Source organism: Planococcus citri, chromosome 5, assembly GCF_950023065.1.
Source record: "Planococcus citri chromosome 5, ihPlaCitr1.1, whole genome shotgun sequence".
Taxonomy (NCBI): Eukaryota; Metazoa; Arthropoda; class Insecta; order Hemiptera; family Pseudococcidae; genus Planococcus; species Planococcus citri.
Genome location: NC_088681.1, coordinates 56,769,266 through 56,787,120, shown reverse-complemented (window position 1 = coordinate 56,787,120; position 17,855 = coordinate 56,769,266). Strand labels below are relative to the sequence as shown.

At 35.7% G+C, this 17,855-nt stretch overlaps 1 protein-coding gene and 3 long non-coding RNA genes across 4 annotated transcripts; all 4 read left to right on the top strand.

The window, feature by feature from the left end:
• Positions 1-297: 297 nt before the first annotated feature.
• Positions 298-1,375, top strand: LOC135849024 (uncharacterized). The gene is made up of 2 exons (XM_065369154.1): positions 298-431; positions 559-1,375. Exons 1-2 carry the CDS (start codon positions 375-377, stop codon positions 1,255-1,257), a joined length of 756 nt encoding a protein of 251 aa, XP_065225226.1. The 5' UTR covers positions 298-374; the 3' UTR covers positions 1,258-1,375.
• Positions 1,376-8,137: 6,762 nt separating this feature from the next.
• LOC135847874 (uncharacterized) lies at positions 8,138-9,247 on the top strand. Its single transcript, XR_010559255.1, has 2 exons — positions 8,138-8,652; positions 8,737-9,247. It is a non-coding gene; the product is annotated as an uncharacterized LOC135847874 (long non-coding RNA).
• A 4,276-nt stretch (positions 9,248-13,523) lies between these two features.
• On the top strand, positions 13,524-14,264 carry LOC135847804 (uncharacterized). The gene is made up of 2 exons (XR_010559235.1): positions 13,524-13,634; positions 13,754-14,264. It is a non-coding gene; the product is annotated as an uncharacterized LOC135847804 (long non-coding RNA).
• A 2,676-nt stretch (positions 14,265-16,940) lies between these two features.
• On the top strand, positions 16,941-17,714 carry LOC135847672 (uncharacterized). The gene is made up of 2 exons (XR_010559214.1): positions 16,941-17,104; positions 17,213-17,714. It is a non-coding gene; the product is annotated as an uncharacterized LOC135847672 (long non-coding RNA).
• Positions 17,715-17,855: the final 141 nt, after the last annotated feature.

Below are 17,855 nucleotides of genomic sequence, written 5' to 3'. Positions count from 1 at the left end.
TACATATGTAGAAATATACTACTATACCTTCATTAAAGCTTTCAAAATGAGAAAATTTGACACTTTGTCGAAAGTGTCAACTGAAGAAATAGACTCACAACCAATTTATTTCACCTTTGTGCAAATTAATTTTCGTCGATTTTCAACTTGGCTCTTTTGTTTTCTTTCTTGGCTGGTGGAATTTTTAAACACGTGCTCATTATGGAAATGGCCATATATAACAATCATGTGTCACTTTTATGCCTTTTTGTTAAGAAATTATGAGATTTCTTGAACTTATATAAGAACACTTACGTATTTCAACACAAATGTCTACCACTTATTTTCACAATTGAGTATCATACCTATCTAAGTGAAACAGCAGCAAGTTCAAAATGTTCTCTTTCAATCAAACAATCGTTATCATTTCACTGTTCGTGGTATGTTTTCAGGTAAATTACCCATCTGTTTTAATCACAACAACTATTCTGCTACTATTGTAGGTCTCTACCAACTAAAAAAAAAAAAAAAAAAAATACCTACAATACCTACATAAGTAATTACTCTAATGCATTGCAGACCTATTCATCGGCTCCGGCGAGCGAATTATCCCACATCATCGAAGGTGATAAAGGCGTCATCAAAGTGGATGGGAAAATTATCAGTAAGATGGACAACGAATTTAAACGAGGACGCGTTCATATACGCACCACCTCCAAGGGTCTTCTTTGCATCAACAAAAGAAGGATTTTTGATTTGACTGATATATCACCGGAAAGCTTCGCCAAGTTGAAATTGGATAGTAAATCAGTAACTGCTTTTAGAATCAAAGTAAATAAAAATGGCCAATTGGGATACACGGATGATCAAGGTAAAATTTTTTTCGCTCAGCCTGCAAAAGTACCCAAGAACCAAAGCGGCCTTATAAAAGATATGTTAGTAGGAGTTGATGAAAATATCGGCCCTGAGGATATAAAAACATACCGACCGAAAAATATTAAAAATACTATAATAAAAGGTGAAGGTGGCCAGATCACAGTGAATGGAAAACTTGTTGTTAAGAGGGATTATCAATTTGAAAATGGTATCGTTCACTTGAATATTTTCAATGGTGTTGTTCGTATCAATGGTAAAAAGATTTTTGGTAAACCCATCACTTGTCCGGGTAAATGTACTAACATGGAAATGAATCGTGATGAAGGAGTTGATGGCTTTGTGATTGAAATAATGGAAGATGGTACAGTTGACAAAGTAGTGATTATGGGCACGCCAGCATAGGCCTGGAATGTTGTTTTAATACACGTACAAAGTACCTAAGTATATACATTCTACGGTATTTATTAAATGAACTGTATACGTACCTACTCTATACCCATGCAATGATTATTAAAATAAATAATTACCAACTTTAAAGATTATCGTACTGTTGCTTTTTTTTTCAATGTTGAGATCAGCATTTTTCAATGAGTAAGTACGAGTAGATACTTATGTGATGTGCAAAATCTTTTCAAGCGTTTTTCACATTACACCTTCATATACATAGGTACCTACATCAGATCTTTCAAGCGTTTTGCAATCTGTCAGAATTGACAACTGGTGAAATCAATAGCGAATTTGTTTTACTGCTGTTCAGATGAATTTTTGTCGATTTACACGTTAATTTTTTTTGCATCTGTGGTTATTGTACATACATTTTTCAAACACGTGTTCATTACCTATCGAAGTAATCAAGTTAACTGTTATCTGTCATTTGTTCATCTTTTCATTCAGTCTACATGAGCATATTGGTACCATATATAAATGGGAACATTAATTTCTAAGGCTCAGTCTTGTATGTATTACGTGAGATGAACTTATTGAAAATGTTCTCTTTTATTCAAACGATCGTCATACTTTTTCTGATCGTGGGATGTTTCCAGGTATGTAAATAATTTGCTTCAATTGAGTAGCCATGTTATCTAATGATTATTGAGAGGATATTTTTACTTCTATCTGTTGGGCTTTTTTACTTTGTGCGGATTGCATAGCTTCAGGAGGATACCCCTGCCTGAGAAATTAAAGAAAATTTGACAGCTTTTTTGAACTTTTACTTAGTTTCTTGGCAAATAAACCGAATGGGTAAACGATTTGAAACTGCCAAAATATATGTTTAATTTAAAATTTGCTGTTATCTTTCTGGCAGAAAAAACCACCTGAAGCAATTCAATACGCATAATACAGTTTAATACCCTCAATATATTAACGTTTTGTACAATTCGAATAAATAATTTCAGCACGATTTATCGACTCTGGCTAGCAAATCATCCCAACAAAACAAACGATCGACGAAAAATACAATCATTTTAGGTGAAAATGGCGTGATCAAGGTGAATGGAAAAATTGCTCGTAAAATAGACAGCGAATTCAAACAGGGGAACGTTCATGTACGTACATCTGAGGGTGTTGTCTACATCAACGATGAAGAGATTATCAATGTTTCCGATAAAACTTCATTCACAACGTTGCAAGTTGATAGTGAATCAGTGACCGTTTTTAAAATCAAAGTGAATACGGATGGTGAATTTGGGTACGGCGATGATCAAGGTAAAATTGTATACGCTCGAGCTACAGAACTATCCAAAAAAGGGGAAAACTTTTTGAAGGATGTACTGGTAGGAAAGAAGAAGAAGGTGGCAAATAAAACAATTATTGGTGTTGGGCTGTAAATTTATCAAGTATCCGGTAGATACCTATGTTTTATTAAATAGTTTGAATATATTAAGTTTATATGGGTATAATTTTATGTAATATATTCATCAGCAAGTGCACTATTCGGATTTTATTACATACCTAGTAGTCCGGCATATGACAATAGGAGTAATTGCACCCCCCCTCCAATCCTCCGGGACAACTTTTTTCCTAAAGGGGACAACCTAAGGAACATATTAAAGCAAACTTGCCCAAAAAAAATTTGGCCTTACTTACAAAATGGCGGCCATTTTGATTGACAGGTCAGCCGAAATCGCAGATTTCGCGTTTCAACATACGACTTGCACGAAAATGTTCAAATTTTACAAAGGTAGATCGAAAGATCATGCAAAAATTTATCATCTGGAAAAATTTCAAGTGCTAAAGTGCGTTTTTCGATTTTTGGTGAATTTTTGAAAATTAAACTTAGGCCAAAAATGAGGGAAAAAATCAAAATTTTACGAAATTGACCAAGAAAGCTGAAATTTGGGATATACCCTATTTTCGACATACCAAATCGATTGGAAACGGTTTAAACCCGTTTTGAGCAGTTCTGGAGCCTCCAGCAGATTTTTGAAACTCGAAATTCCCACAAAATTCCATCAAATTGGAGTTGTAAAGCAGAAATTTATTCTAAAAACTAATTTCAATACGCTACGAAGTACTGAAAGTAAATTTCAAATCGTTGTGGAGCCTCCAGCGACTTTTTTGAAAATTCCTGGAGCCTTCAGTAGATTTTTGAAACTTAAAAATTTCCCCAAAATTTCATCAAACTGAGATAAAGAGTCGAAATTTATTCTACAAACTAATTTTAACACACTCTAAAGACGACTTCAAGTGTGTTCAAGTCATTTTAGAGCCTTCAGCGACTTTTTTGAAAATTACTGGAGCCTCCAGCAGATTTTTGAAACTTTAAATTTTCACAAAATTTCATCAAATGGAGATGGAAATCTGAAATTTACTCTACACTCCAATTTTAACACCCTCTGAAGACGACTTCAGGTGGGTTCGAGCCATTTTAGAGCCTCCAGCGACTTTTTTGAAAATTACTGGAGCCTCCAGTGTATTTTTGAAACTTGAAATTTCCCCAACATTAATTTATCAAAAATGGAGTTGGCAAGCTGAAATTTACTTCACAGACTACATGGTGGTTTCAAATGGTTTTGAAACTTCCAGCTACTTTTAGGAAATTTCAATTTTCCAAAAAAAGACCATAATATAACTTTTCAAAAAGTCGCGGGAGGCTCCAAAACGACTTTAAATCCACCAGCAGTCAACTTCGTAGCGTATTGAAATTGGTTTGCAGAATGAATTTCGACCCTCCATCTCAGATTGATGAAATTTTGGGGAAATTTCAAGTTTCAAAAATCTACTGGAGGCTCCAGTAATTTTCAAAAAAGTCGCTGGAGGCTCTAAAATGGCTCGAACCCACCTGAAGTCGTCTTCAGAGGGTGTTAAAATTGAAGTGTAGAGTAAATTTCAGCTTTCCATCTCAGTTTGATGAAATTTTGTGAAAATTTAAAGTTTCAAAAATCTGCTGGAGGCTCCAGTAATTTTCAAAAAAGTCGCTGAAGGCTCTAAAATGACTTGAACACACTTGAAGTCGTCTTTAGAGTGTGTTAAAATTAGTTTGTAGAATAAATTTCGACTCTTTATCTCAGTTTGATGAAATTTTGGGGAAATTTTTAAGTTTCAAAAATCTACTGAAGGCTCCAGGAATTTTCAAAAAAGTCGCTGGAGGCTCCAAAACGATTTGAAATTTACTTTCAGTACTTCGTAGCGTATTGAAATTAGTTTTTAGAATAAATTTCTGCTTTACAACTCCAATTTGATGGAATTTTGTGGGAATTTCGAGTTTCAAAAATCTGCTGGAAGCTCCAGAACTGCTCAAAACGGGTTTAAACCGTTTCCAATTGATTTGGTATGTCGAAAATAGGGTATATCCCAAATTTTAGCTTTCTTGGTCAATTTCGTAAAATTTTGATTTTTTCCCTCCTTTTCAGAACTTCAGAATTTATGCACATTAAAAAAAAAAAAAAAAAAAAAAAACATTTGTTTTGGTCAAAATATGTTAAAATAGCATTTATGGGGCTGAATAATTATGCAAAATAAATATACCTATACCTAGATAGATAGATATAATTTAGATTGATACATTGAAAAGGATTCTTTTAGTGGGGTAACGTACTCGTAATAATTATGTAGCCCATGTACGTAGGTATGTTTCGGTTTTTCTTATGTATTTTCTAGGATAATTTTGTCTTTTGATTTGCAAGAATTCAAAATAACTATCTGGTAGATAAATTGAAGAAAAAACAAAACCGTTTTATTGGAAAAAATTGAAGAATAAAAATGACGAGTTTCGATTGGTTCTATAAGGGAAGAAAAAATAATGCGTGCAAATTACAAAAATTCCTCAAAATTTTTCAATTTTTCAATTTTCTTGAAAACCGAGAATTATCATAAAATTTGCAGGAGGCTCCAAAATGACTCAAAACTGCCTTCATTCGATTTGAAAAATTGAAAATAGGATGTAAACTACGTAAATTCGATGTAGTCCTTATTTTTTTAAAATAAAAATACACAGATAGTACCTACATTCTTCGATATTTTTCATTTTTTTTTCTATCAGTTGTGGTAGGTACATGAGTAAAAAAATACTGAAGGAAGAAAATTCATTTTAAAAAAAATCATGCTGGACTTTGCATGAAACATTGCGTTAAGTGATTCGGATATTGTGAGCGAAGACTTTTGAAAAAGTCTGCATTCACCAGAAAAGATGCAGGTTGCAGGTACCTACACTTCCAGAAAATTATGTGCAATGCAAAGGGCATTAAATTACGCTCAACTTTTACATCCAAATTTCAGACGATTTCATTAGGTTGGGTTACTTGTACCTTAATTGTGTTTTTCTTACGCAATTGAAATTTAAATCGATGCAATTTTTTGTCAATCCATAATAGGCAAATAGGCTAAATACGAGTAGATATCACTCAGCTGAGGTGAATTTGTATGTAGGTAGGTACTATGATGTATCAACATCAAGTAGGCACGTATACTACTTACGTATGTGGAAATACCTACCAAAAGCATTCAACGTGTCTGTGTTTCTTTAACGTCATCTATCAGTCGTCGTGAAATACGTGAGAAGAAATTAAGCACTTTTTTGTCGAAATTGTTAATGAGAGAAGTAATCACCAGATACGTAGCTTTCATTCTGTGTACATAGATGAACTTGTCAATTTTATTTATCTGCTATACTTCACTTCTGAGTTTCAAAGCATTGTCGTAAATTTTCAAAACTCAGTTTATTATCTTGAATCTGTCACTCAGTTTCTCTTTTCAATAAAACTAACAAATTTTTACACGATGTACTTAGAAACAGGCATGTGCACTTCTTGGTTCTCGGTTCATTTAACACGTACATACCTGCTGTTATCCACATTGGATGGGTGTTTTAAACTTCACTTCCAAGGAATTTGCTCTCAGAATCCGATCCTTTTTCTCACGCTGTAGAGGCCAATAGATAGAATCATGAAAACTGTATTGATTATTTTTCTTCTCATGGGATGCTTCCAGGTACCTGGACCATTTTTTTTATTTCAAACTTTAGCTCTGTTCTATATTCGCTGCTCAGAGAAACTCCGAGCAAAAAATCTGACTTTATAAGATCTCGTTTTTTTCAGTTCTCACTTCGAATAAAGTAAAAAAATTGTGATTTTTGTTATCAGAGAACGACAATGTTACTCTTTTTACACTTCCTTTTTAGGTACCTAGTGTAAAACGAGCAGAAAAAAAGAGTAAACATTTTTTGCTCGGAGCTGCTCTGAGCAGCGAATAGAACAGAGCTTTTGTTGCATTTTAAAACTTTGACTTCTAAGTTGTTTATTTTTTTTAATTTATCATTTTTGTTTTCATTTCTCGTTTTATTGTCATTTATTGGGGGACTTTTATTTTAGTGTGATTTATCAAAACCATTTGGTAAAGCTGCTCAACGAAAAAATCCATTCGACGATTTAATTTTAGAAATTCACGAGGATGATTCAGGACGACCCCGAATATCTTACAGAAAACGTGATAGTGCCGATGAAAAGACACCCAAGCTACGAAACAACACTAAAAAAGATGCTACAACAGAAGATATAAATGATGGGATTAAAGTTGGTGCCAGAAGACCTTCTCGGCACAGGTCAAAACAACCAGTAAAAGTTAATTTCCTTTCAGAAATTATAAAAGAAACTTCACGACCTCGATTAACCACTAAGGAGAAAAACTCATCCCAAAAGAATAACAAAGTAAGAGAAAATGCCATCGTAGAAAGTGAAAGAGGTGGATTCCCTTCGAAAACTATGAAAGAAACTTCACCACCTCGAATAAGCAGTAAGGAGTAAAACAACTTATCCCAAAAAAATAACAATACCATAAAAAATGACATCATAGAAGGTGAAAGAGGTGGGATCAAAGTGAATGGAAAAATTGTTCGCAGAATGGACTATGATTTTGTGAAAGGCCACGTGAATATTATGGTGTTTAAAGATGTTGTTTACATCAATGATGAAATTATTTTCGATATGACTCCTACGACTCCGAAAAATTTTACAACTTTGAGTGTGGTCAGTGCTTTAGTTACCAAGTTTAAAATTGAAGTGAATAAGAATGGCGAATTTCATTATACAGACAATCAAGGTAAAATTGTAATTGCTCAATTGTACTGATTACTTGTTTTATGTATTTTAATGAAAATTCATGTAAATATTGAGGAATTACTACGAATAAATAGACGATAGGTAGATGCATCCGTCTTTGGTTGATTTTAAATTTAAAGTCAAGGAAAGAAATTTTTTGAAAATTTTGTAGAATTTTTCGAAACGAAACGTATGACAGGAAAAAATCTTATAGGTGACGTCAAAATTCTACATACTACATATGTGGGAGTATAGATGTGTAAAAGTAAAGAGGCAATAGGCACATATGAATGTTCTTATAGCCAAATGAGAGACTGAACAATGTGTCGAGAGAGCTTTTGTCGTAGGTACTAATATGGTGCTTATTCGAATTATTGTCTGATGAGAGTACAAAGATGTAGCTTTACAACGAGACGAATATAATGAATAAATCTACCCACCTATTGTGTAAGTTGACTTCAAATCATCGATGTGTACCTACAGTGTTTTGCAAGTGGAATGAGTATACCTAGTCGATTCAAGTTCGACGATGTTTCCATTATTTATTCAAATTAAACCGTAGTAATACGATTCACATTGAACTAGATAGGTGGGTAAGTACCTATTTAATTGACTGTTTTATTTCTTCGTTTCAGATGGGTATGAAATTTTACCATAAAAAAAAAAGAAAGCAATAAAAATGAGTTGGGTTCAAAAATATGTGCAAAGACACCCTCATAATTTATATTTACCTAATTATTTTTTATTTTTTCCCAGAATATTCCCTTCGAAATTTTTCTAAAAGGAAATTGTCCCATTTTTCATTAGGCACCTACTTTTGTGAAAATTACCTCAATTTAACAACAATAGTATATTACAATGCAAGAAGCGACGTGAAGAATGTTTGGTCTCGTGCATGAAAAATATTTACCCTGAAGACACCAGTCTCACAAAAATGAATAAGGTATCTGCTTTCGAACTTTCCAATGTAACTTCTGTATAACAGAGGTAGTTGGGCAATACCCTTGGAAGTATTTTTCAAACACTTGTTCATTATTGAAATAATAACGAAAGATCTGGTGCCATTTTGAGAAGTGTAACGAGCATCTAAAGGTGTCACAAGAACTAACACTTAAGTATCTGCTTATAAATACTCGAGCCAAGAAGAGTATGAAATTCATTCCACTATTGGTGAAAAATTGCGCAAAACGTTCTTTCTTCACACACCACAATGATTTTGAAAACAATCACAATCGTTTTCATCCTCTCGGTCTGCGTGCAGGTAATTGATTTGCAATTTCATGTTACTTAAGCTTGGTATATTTGTCCATCGAACTAATTTTCTGATCATTCATTGAAATATTAGTGCGTATTATGTGCGGATAAACCCGAAGCACAACGTAGACACAGACGACGAATTGTTGTTCAACCTTCCTCAAAACGTACCCCGAGTACTTCCGATCCTGACATCATGAATAAAACCACAATTTCTACGAAATCATCCCAAAAAGAAGGTGAAAAACCAGAAACCATCATAAAAGGAGAAAAAGGAGTGATCGAAGTTGATGGAAAAATCGTCCAGGCGAATGATAAAGCATTCAAAGATGGTTCCATAAGTGTACGCGTCGTTCAAGCCCGAATTTACATCAACAATAATTTAATTTTTGAAGGAAACCCGACTGAGCCGGATAGTTTCATGAAATCTACCTTCAGTTCTAGCGCCAGAAGTTTCAAAATTGAGATATTTTCAGGTGGTCGACTCGTGTATACTGATAGCAGTGGCACCATTTCTCGTGCCACTTTTTAAATTGCGAATAGGTAGGTACCAGAAATATGATTTGAACATGTGAAAATTAATAAATGAGTATTGAGTATTACGGATGGAATTTTTTTTATTGATGAGCTGAAACTTTTGACTTATTAGGTAGGTACCTAACTACTGGGGTTGATATTTGAACGTTCTTCCCGGTCTGAACTTGAATTTCTGTTGGGTGGGGGTGGGGGGGTGGAAATTGTTAGTATCAGAGGTTTCATAACGCACCTGTTTTTTTTGTTTTTTTTTTTTCAATTTTCGCCTGCAGTCTACACCAGGCAGTAGGGATATTTTATTAATGAAGAAAAAATAATCTTATACTAAGGGTTACTAGAATAAACATATGTCTCTAAATATAATTATAGCTTCATCCCAAGTCTAAGCAGGGAAGGAGAGGAGAGAGGGGGAGGTGAGACGGATTGTCCACCGCGACTCAAACCCCTAGGCGGCACTTCCCAGGTTTTGTTTCCACGCATACCTGTTCTGATCACAACTGAGCCCCCAGCCCATCTCAGGATGAAATTTGAAGGGGGAAAGATTTCACCTAGGGGCGATCCCAACAAGTTAGGTTCCCTAGTTGTTGCCACAAGGTTTATTTGAAATTTTGTGGGGCAGTTGGTGCACTTGCTTAGGGCTTCTCACCAACTGCCCACAAAAAAAGATTGTTTTCTATTTTAATAAGTTTAGTATTAACAGGTACAGATAAACATTATAGTAAATTTTAGTATTATCTCAAGAACCGGGTAAATTTGGTCCTGAGTATTTTGGGTTTTGAGTTTGGCTTCCGGCATATGTACTTACTAGTAGTAGAAAGAAAGAAAAAAGTTTTTTATTTACAGTTGACAATGTTAGTTTTTGAGATCTTGTTCAGGTAGTCACACTAACATGTTAGGTGGGGGGGGGGGCGGTGCAAACTCTCAGAGTCACCGTAAGGCCCTTGAAGCACTCCAGGAGCGCTTGCTTGACTAATTTCCAATCTAGTTGGTCCACACTGCACCCAGGGTCGGTGTGATCCGGATCATGATCCGGATCACATTTGTGTGATCTGTATCCGTGATCCGAATCATTTTCTGCAGTATGAATTGTGATCCGTGATCCGGATCATTATTCCACAATGATTTGTGATGTATGATCCGATTCAAAATTTCGTGCGGATCATTTTTTCACGGATCATTTTTTTTCACCAATAATGCTGCATAGCTGTATGTTTTGCTTTGAAAATTCGTTTTTATTAAAAATTAGTAGAGTTGAATTCAATTTGTTGGATATTGACCTTATGATAAACGAACAAAAATTCATGTTTTTAATATCAGGAATGCAAACCAACAAAAATTTGGGGTAATGGAATTGTAAAATCAGGTACCTGATACTTTATTATAACGTCTTATTGCACTTTTTTGAAAATAAAATGTAGACTATTTCGTTTTTTCACGTTTTTGTTCAATGACCAATTTAAAAAACCAATTAACACACTAGTGCAGTTTCCTTGAAATGATCCGCCAAATGATCCGTGAAATTTGATCCGGATCATTTTTTTCTAGAGTGATTTGTGATCCGGATCACAAATTTCTCAATGATTCGTGATCCGTGATCCGGATCAAATTTTCCGTGATCCGGAACAACCCTGACTGCACCCTAGTCTCAGTACTGCGATTATTCAGCTCTACACATTTGGCTGCCAGAGCTTTCATTGTTTGTACAAAGTCTTCTATTGTTGGCTTGTCCTTGCCTCTTTCTTTGGTTACTACATATAGAACGAAGTTCCCTTTGCTATATATCTCCACCACATCTCCTGCTTTGGCACCTCATGACTTTAGAGTGTCAACATTGCCGAAGGCTAGTCTGAATAGGAGTGCAATGCCCTTACTCATCTCAAAGTCCCAGCTAACACAATGCGCCAAGGCATACTCTGGGATTTGCAGCATTAGGTCATCTTCTAGTTCTTCTATTGTAAATACTCCATTTGATCTTGATGTATGTCCCCAGTTGTTCCTCTGGATCTATGCCTCGCGTTTTTTCCCCAATAAGTTCAAGTATACTCTTCACCTGAGCTGGGGTCAGTTTGCCGGCGTGCAGTTCACTCCCAGTTGGGTGAAAATCTGCCCTTCTGCCAATAAATACGCAGTAAGGTAGCAGTTTAATTGGCGTTTTATACTTTCACATGACTTTAAATTAATCTGCTGCCATGCAGCAGATTTTACAGTTTTCAAAATCACGCTTCAATTCAAGGGCGTAATTTGAAGCGACTTTTTAGGTTGTTACATTTTCTGTGATAAACACACCACAAGAATATTTCTTAGCGTATTTTTATCGCGTAAAGCCACTACGCTTCTAAATTATGAGGTGTATTTTTGCATGTTGAAAAAACCAGCTACAAAATACACCACACAAATATTTTGTAGTGTAAGGTGCACCTGGGAAAGTTGAAATTTGGGGTAAGTTAGAAAACTTGCTCTAGCGCCTAGAGGTTTATATCTGGGGAAGTGCCACTAAAGGTGACTTGAGGGTACTACCCCTACTTCATCACGGCATAAAAATTTTCGCGGTTCAGTTTCATTTTAGATGTCTTTGGTTCAATTGTATTTTGTTGTTGTTTTGAACTTGTTTTGAATTTGGTCTAAAATAAAGACTTTCTATTTCTTAGTTTTTCGCATATAGCGGACGAACCGTGCGTCCTAGTGAAAATCTGATGAGAGTAATCTCAAAGAGAATTAAATTCTCTACAATTTTGATTCTATGCAATTTTTCTAGGACGCTCCGTTTGTGATCTACGCCTCTGCAAAGTTTAGCCTGTTCTGACTTCCCCCAATTGGGGGAACTCAGAACAGTTTATATTTTATTCCACTGAGCGAAAGCTACTGTGTCAATCACGCTCAAATTTTCACCATAGGTTTAGAACCCTTATGGGAACCTACATAATGAATTTGATCCATATTGGTTCATTAGAAGGGGAGTAACAGCCGGTCAAAGTTGAAATTGCGAAAAATCGTTCTGACTTGCCCTGGTGCACCTTATTTATTCGCATATCTGCTGAAAAACGCGCATAAATGCGGTATTTTACGCATGTGTTTTAGCTTACGTATTCACTTCTACCAAGTTCTCTCGTGGAGTAGGTAGCAAGGTGTCCGCTTACAGATCCGGGGACTCAAGTTTGATCCCCGCTGGTGCCGAAAATTTTTTCAAGAATACAATCAATGGCAGATTTATACGCATAAATAAAATACGCGCTGATTAATGGACAGAAAAAGCATTGGAGTGAAGTGTTAAATTTCCTGCCGCGTTAAGTAAGAGCAGATTTTCACCCAACTGGGCTGATGCTAAGGTACTCCCTGTATGGGAGCAGGGAGGACACAGAAGCTGACCCCATTGGGTGGTAGAACCTCTCCTTTATGGCTCTGAGCACAAGATATTTCATTAAGTTGATATGTGTACCTGTGGTTGTGAAGATTAGGCTGTAGGGGTGTCCCAGATCATTGGATACAACTAGCTGGTCCATGGCCCTATCAACTATCCTACACACCACATTTTGATATTCGATATTGGCGAAATACTTCCCCAGAATGGACTGGGGGCTGATCGGATTGTCCTTAAGAGTTGGCTTTTTTGTATGATTGAAGAACGACCTCACCACTAGACGTCTCGAGTTGACATCTTCTAACATGTGGCTGTTCTCATACAGTCCCGGTGGTATGACTTTACAATGCATGCAATACTCCCCCTCCCCTTTTAGTCTGGCATGTGACATAAATGGAGCAATTGCACCCTCCCTTCGATCCTCCGGGACATCATTAGGAGCATTTTGAAGCAAACTTGCCAAAAAAAGGTTGGCCCTACTCACAAAATGGCGACCATTTCGATCAACAGGTCAGCCAAAATAACGGATTTTGCTTTCCAGTAGGTATACAGAACTCGCACAAACATTTTTGAACTGGACATAGCTAGATCGAAAGAGCACGCAAAAATTTATCATCAGATAACTTTCAAGTGCCAAAGTGAATTTTTCCATTTTCGATGAATTTTTGAAAATCAAAAAGCCAAAAATGAGAAAAAAATCAAAAGAAATATCTTCAAAATAAAATATCCTTATCTGTAGCTCAGTCATTGATTTTCTTATTTTATTTCAACAGTTATTATTATTTTTTTCATAACAGTAGCTCACAAAAGAAGAGGTCTGAAATTTAATCGGATCAAAGTTTCGATCAAATTAAACCGTAAAAATTACCCATAATTTTTTTGATTCTTCCTCCCTCCCTCTCCACGATTACATAGTGATTGAGTGAAGAAATTCGTCTTACATATCCGTTCCAATCGCTTATAAATAAATGAAGTTCAGATTGAAATTCATTCAGTTGTTTGTTACACGTTGTACAAGTGAAAACCTTCTTTATTTTCATTCCACCACAATGATGAAAAGTATTTCCATTCTCTTAATCATCTCGGCCAGCGTACAGGTAATTGATTTGTAGTTTCACATCACCTACGTTATTGTGTAGGTACGCAGTTTTTACTAATCGAATTAATGCTTTTGTTTTCATTTTCCAATTGCGTATAATATACTTACGAACATCAGTGCGCTGTACTTCCAAACCAACTAGAAGCAAAACGCGTACCCGAGGATAAAATTATTACCTCTAAAAAAGCAAGCGCTTTTCCAGTAGCTGACCTAGAAATCGGTGATGTACAGGAACACTGGATAAACGGAACTAACGGCGTTATAGATTGCGATGGGAAAGAGGTTGTTCCGAATGATGAAATTTTCAAAGCTGGCAGAGTGGAGATACTTATCAGTCAGGATGAAATTCGCATCAATAATAACAGGATTCTTCGGAGAGAAAGCACTAATCCATCGTATCATATCACAAATACTACACTCTTCTCTAATACGAGTTGGTTTATACTTGCGATATATGAAAGTGGTAAAATTTTCTTTCAAGATGAAAAAACGAGTTTTGTGATTCCTGTCACGGGAGTTTCACTTACTCGTATATCTAAGTAACCCTGAATAAATTCGAATGTTGGTAATATATGTACTTATGTTTTGAATGCTTTCAAATTGATAAATAAATTAATGTTGTCACTTATTGGGCACGTAAATACCTAACTTTATTGGGGTCTAAACTATTGGGATAGGTATTCGCGACTGGCTTGGTTCTGACTTTTTTTTTCGGGATTTGCAGAGAGAGGAAGAAAGATGTTACCTACACCTAACATTATAACTTCCTGATTCCAACAGCAGATGTTTTCTTAATAAAATTATTACTTCAAATTTTGGAAAATGATGGAAATTCTCATCTTACCCAACCTTGTACCTACCTACCTACCTACCTAGATGGATTAGTCCAAGATTCAAAAGTTCAAAGTTGAGCTTTTTTGAAACCTTCATTTTCGAATGTTTGTCAAAATGTGGATCTACAATTTAAAAATTCTGAGGAAATCCAACAAACATTCGATTTAATGATAATCACAGCTATGAACTTTTTGTGATGGGGTTCACAAAACCATGTTAGGGGGGCTGGGGAAACGTAGCCCTCCCGCCACTACCAATTGGGTTGAAAATGGTGTCAATCGTTTGTGCTTCGCCCCTTCCCAAGAAAATGAGGACAACTTGTGAGGGGGGCTGGGGAAACGTAAGCTCCCCGCCACCACCAATCAAATTGAAAATGGTGTCAATCGTTTGTGCTTCGTTAGTGGTTGATTGTGCTTCGCGCCTTCCCAAAAAAAATATGAGGATAACTTGTGAGAGGGGCTGGAGAAATGGTTTTTGGAAGAGGAGTTAAAAGTGGAAATCAAGGCGAAAAAATTGATGAAATCGTTTGTAGGTATTTCGTTTGTGCTGGTTTGTGCTTCAATTGCGGCAAACCCAGCTCCCCTTCAAGTTGAGATTCCCCAAAACATCATGTCAAATAGGGTTTGCCTTAATAATTACAGAAGAGTCATTCTATGCCAATTCGACCAAAGGTTTTGCCTTTTGAGTCATATGTCTTTCGATTTCACTCAAATTTTTTTTGTAATATCTACCCACTCAATCAGTAAGAAACCCGCAATCAGTTTGGTACCAGCTCCCTCAGAGGGTGGTGGTGGGGGGGGGGGGCTTCCATTATTTTTACATTGTCTCGAGGTACTCAACTTCAGCAGCGCATTTTTTCTCCAAAGGTATAATACTTTGATCAAAACAGATTTCACTGTTTGAAAGGGCGTTGCATTGGGTCTACAGCTTCAAAAATTTGCAAATTTTTGAATTGAGTTTTCCAAAAAAAAGCTCAATTTTTGAATTTTTGGAGGAAATAAATCAAAATCATACCAAATTGACCTAGAAAGCTAAAATTTGGGATATATACACTATTTTTGAGCTGCCAAATCGATTGAAAACGGTTTTCCAACCATTTTGGGTAGGTACCTATAGTTCTGAAGCCTACAGAAGATTTTTGAATCTTGAAATTTTCACAAAATCTTATCAAATGCAGTTGAAAAGCCGAAATCTACCCTGCGAACTTATTTCAATACTCTGCGAAGTGGACTTCAGGTGGTTTCAAGTCGTTTTGAAGCTTCCATTTTTGTTCATCGATTTTACACTTCTTTGAAAATTTTAAAAATTACCCTTCCGTCTCCGTTTGAGGTAGAAAGATTAAATTCAGTTATCAGTTTAGACCCTATTTTTGACATTAATTCAATGGTGGATTGCAGGCAGTTTCAATCCATTTTGGCGCCTCCAGCGGTTTTTTTAGAAACTTTTGTTTCTTAAAAAATACCACAAAATCTGCCTGCAGAGTGAGTTTTGGCATCCCAACTCCATTTGATGAAATTTTGTAGAAATTTCAAATAGGTATCAGAAATGTACTGGAGGCTCCAGAAATTCCAGAAAGTCGCTGGAGGCTTCAAAACGACTTGAAATTTTCCTACAGTCCAATTGATAGCGTTTTAAAAATGGAGTGCAGAGTGAATTTTGGATTTCCCAGCTCTCTGGGGTAGAATTTTATGGACATTTCGAGCATTGAAAAATCTGCTGGAGGTTCCAATTATTTCGAAAAAGTCGCGGAAGGCTTCAAAACCAGTCATATATGTTAGAAAGCGAAATCCGCGATTTCGGCTGACCTATCAATCGAAATAGCCGCCATTTTGTGAGCAAGGCCAACTTTTTTTTGGCCAGTCTGATTTAAAATGTTCCTTCGGATGTCCCCTTTAAGAAAACAGTTGTCCCAGAGGATCTGGAGGGGGTGCAATTAGGTACTCTATGTATGCCATATGCCGGACTACTTCCTTTTATGAAAATCTAAGATCAACTTGAAACATAGTGCATACCTATGAAGGAAAATAGGTAATTGAAGGTATGACTCTGAATTCTTTCAGATTTTTTTTTTATCTGAAGAAAAACCTTCATAATTATTTTGAAAATAAATCACTGTGCAGTGACCAAAATTTGGCAAAAAACCTCAAAAAAATTGTTATCCATGCACTTTTTAGAGTGCGGAAAACTTTTTATAAAATTTTACAGAAATCTTCAGAATAAAATTTCCTTGTCAGTAGCTCCGTCATTGATTTTTCGGCTTATTTTAATAGGTGCTATCATTTTTTTCAAAAAAGTAGCTCACAAAAAAAAGAGCTCTGAGATCTAATTGGATCAAAGTTTCGATCAGATTAAACCTAAATTCTCCCTGGGTTATGAACAAATAAGTAAAAATTACGCATAATTTTTTTGATTCCTCCTAGCTCCTATCCCTCTAATTACATAATGATCGAGTGAAGAAATGTATATTACATCCATTCAAATCCGCTTATAAATAAATGAAAAATGAAGTCGAGATTGAATTCATTTATGTAGTTGTTTGTTAGACGTTGTACGAGTAAAAACGTTCTTTATTTTCACGCCACAACAATGATGAAAACAATTGCCATTCTCTTAATCATCTTGGCCAGCGTACAGGTAATTGATTTGTAGTAGCACATTAATTAGGTACTTTATTGTGTACGCAGTTTTTACTAATCGAATTAGGTAATGTTGTTTTGTTTTTTTTTAAAATATGTGTACTAGGTATACAAACATCAGTGCGCTGTACTTCCAAACCAACTGGAAGCAAGACGGGTTCCTGAGGAAAAAATTGTTACCTCTAAGAGAGCAACGGATTCTTCGAACGAACTACCTGAATACACCATAGTTGGAGACAACGGCGTTATACGAGTAAAGCGCTTGGGGATAGAGATGAAACATAATGATGAAACTTTCAAATCTGGCTCAGTGGAGTTATGTATCTATCAGAATAAAATTTACATCAATAAGAAATTGATTGTTGAGATAGAACGCCCTATTTCAAATGTTATCTCAAGGACCATACTCACTTCTAATAATACGTATCGTTTCAAAATTGAGACATATAAAAGCGGTCAAATTTTGTATCAAGATGATAAAGCGAATATTTCGATTCCTCTCACGGGTGTTATTACAAACCAAGTCCCTACATAAATATTTTCGAATGTAAGCAATGTTTCGAATGCATTCAAACTGATGAATAAATAATTCATGTTGTCACAAAGAACACGTAGTTTTATTGGGATCTGAACTCTTGGGATAGGTACTCGCAAGTGGCTCAGTTTCGAAATTTTTTTCAGTGTTTGCAGAGAGGGAAGAAGATGTTATCCACACCTAACATTATAACTTACTGATTCCAACAGCAGAT

Excerpts from the sequence above, each read along its gene's own strand:
- LOC135849024 (XM_065369154.1), top strand. The coding sequence starts at position 375 with ATGTTCTCTTTCAATCAAACAATCGTTATCATTTCACTGTTCGTGGTA. Across the intron at positions 432-558 it reads TGTTCGTGGTATGTTTTCAG|ACCTATTCATCGGCTCCGGC; the intron begins GTAAATTACCCA and ends AATGCATTGCAG.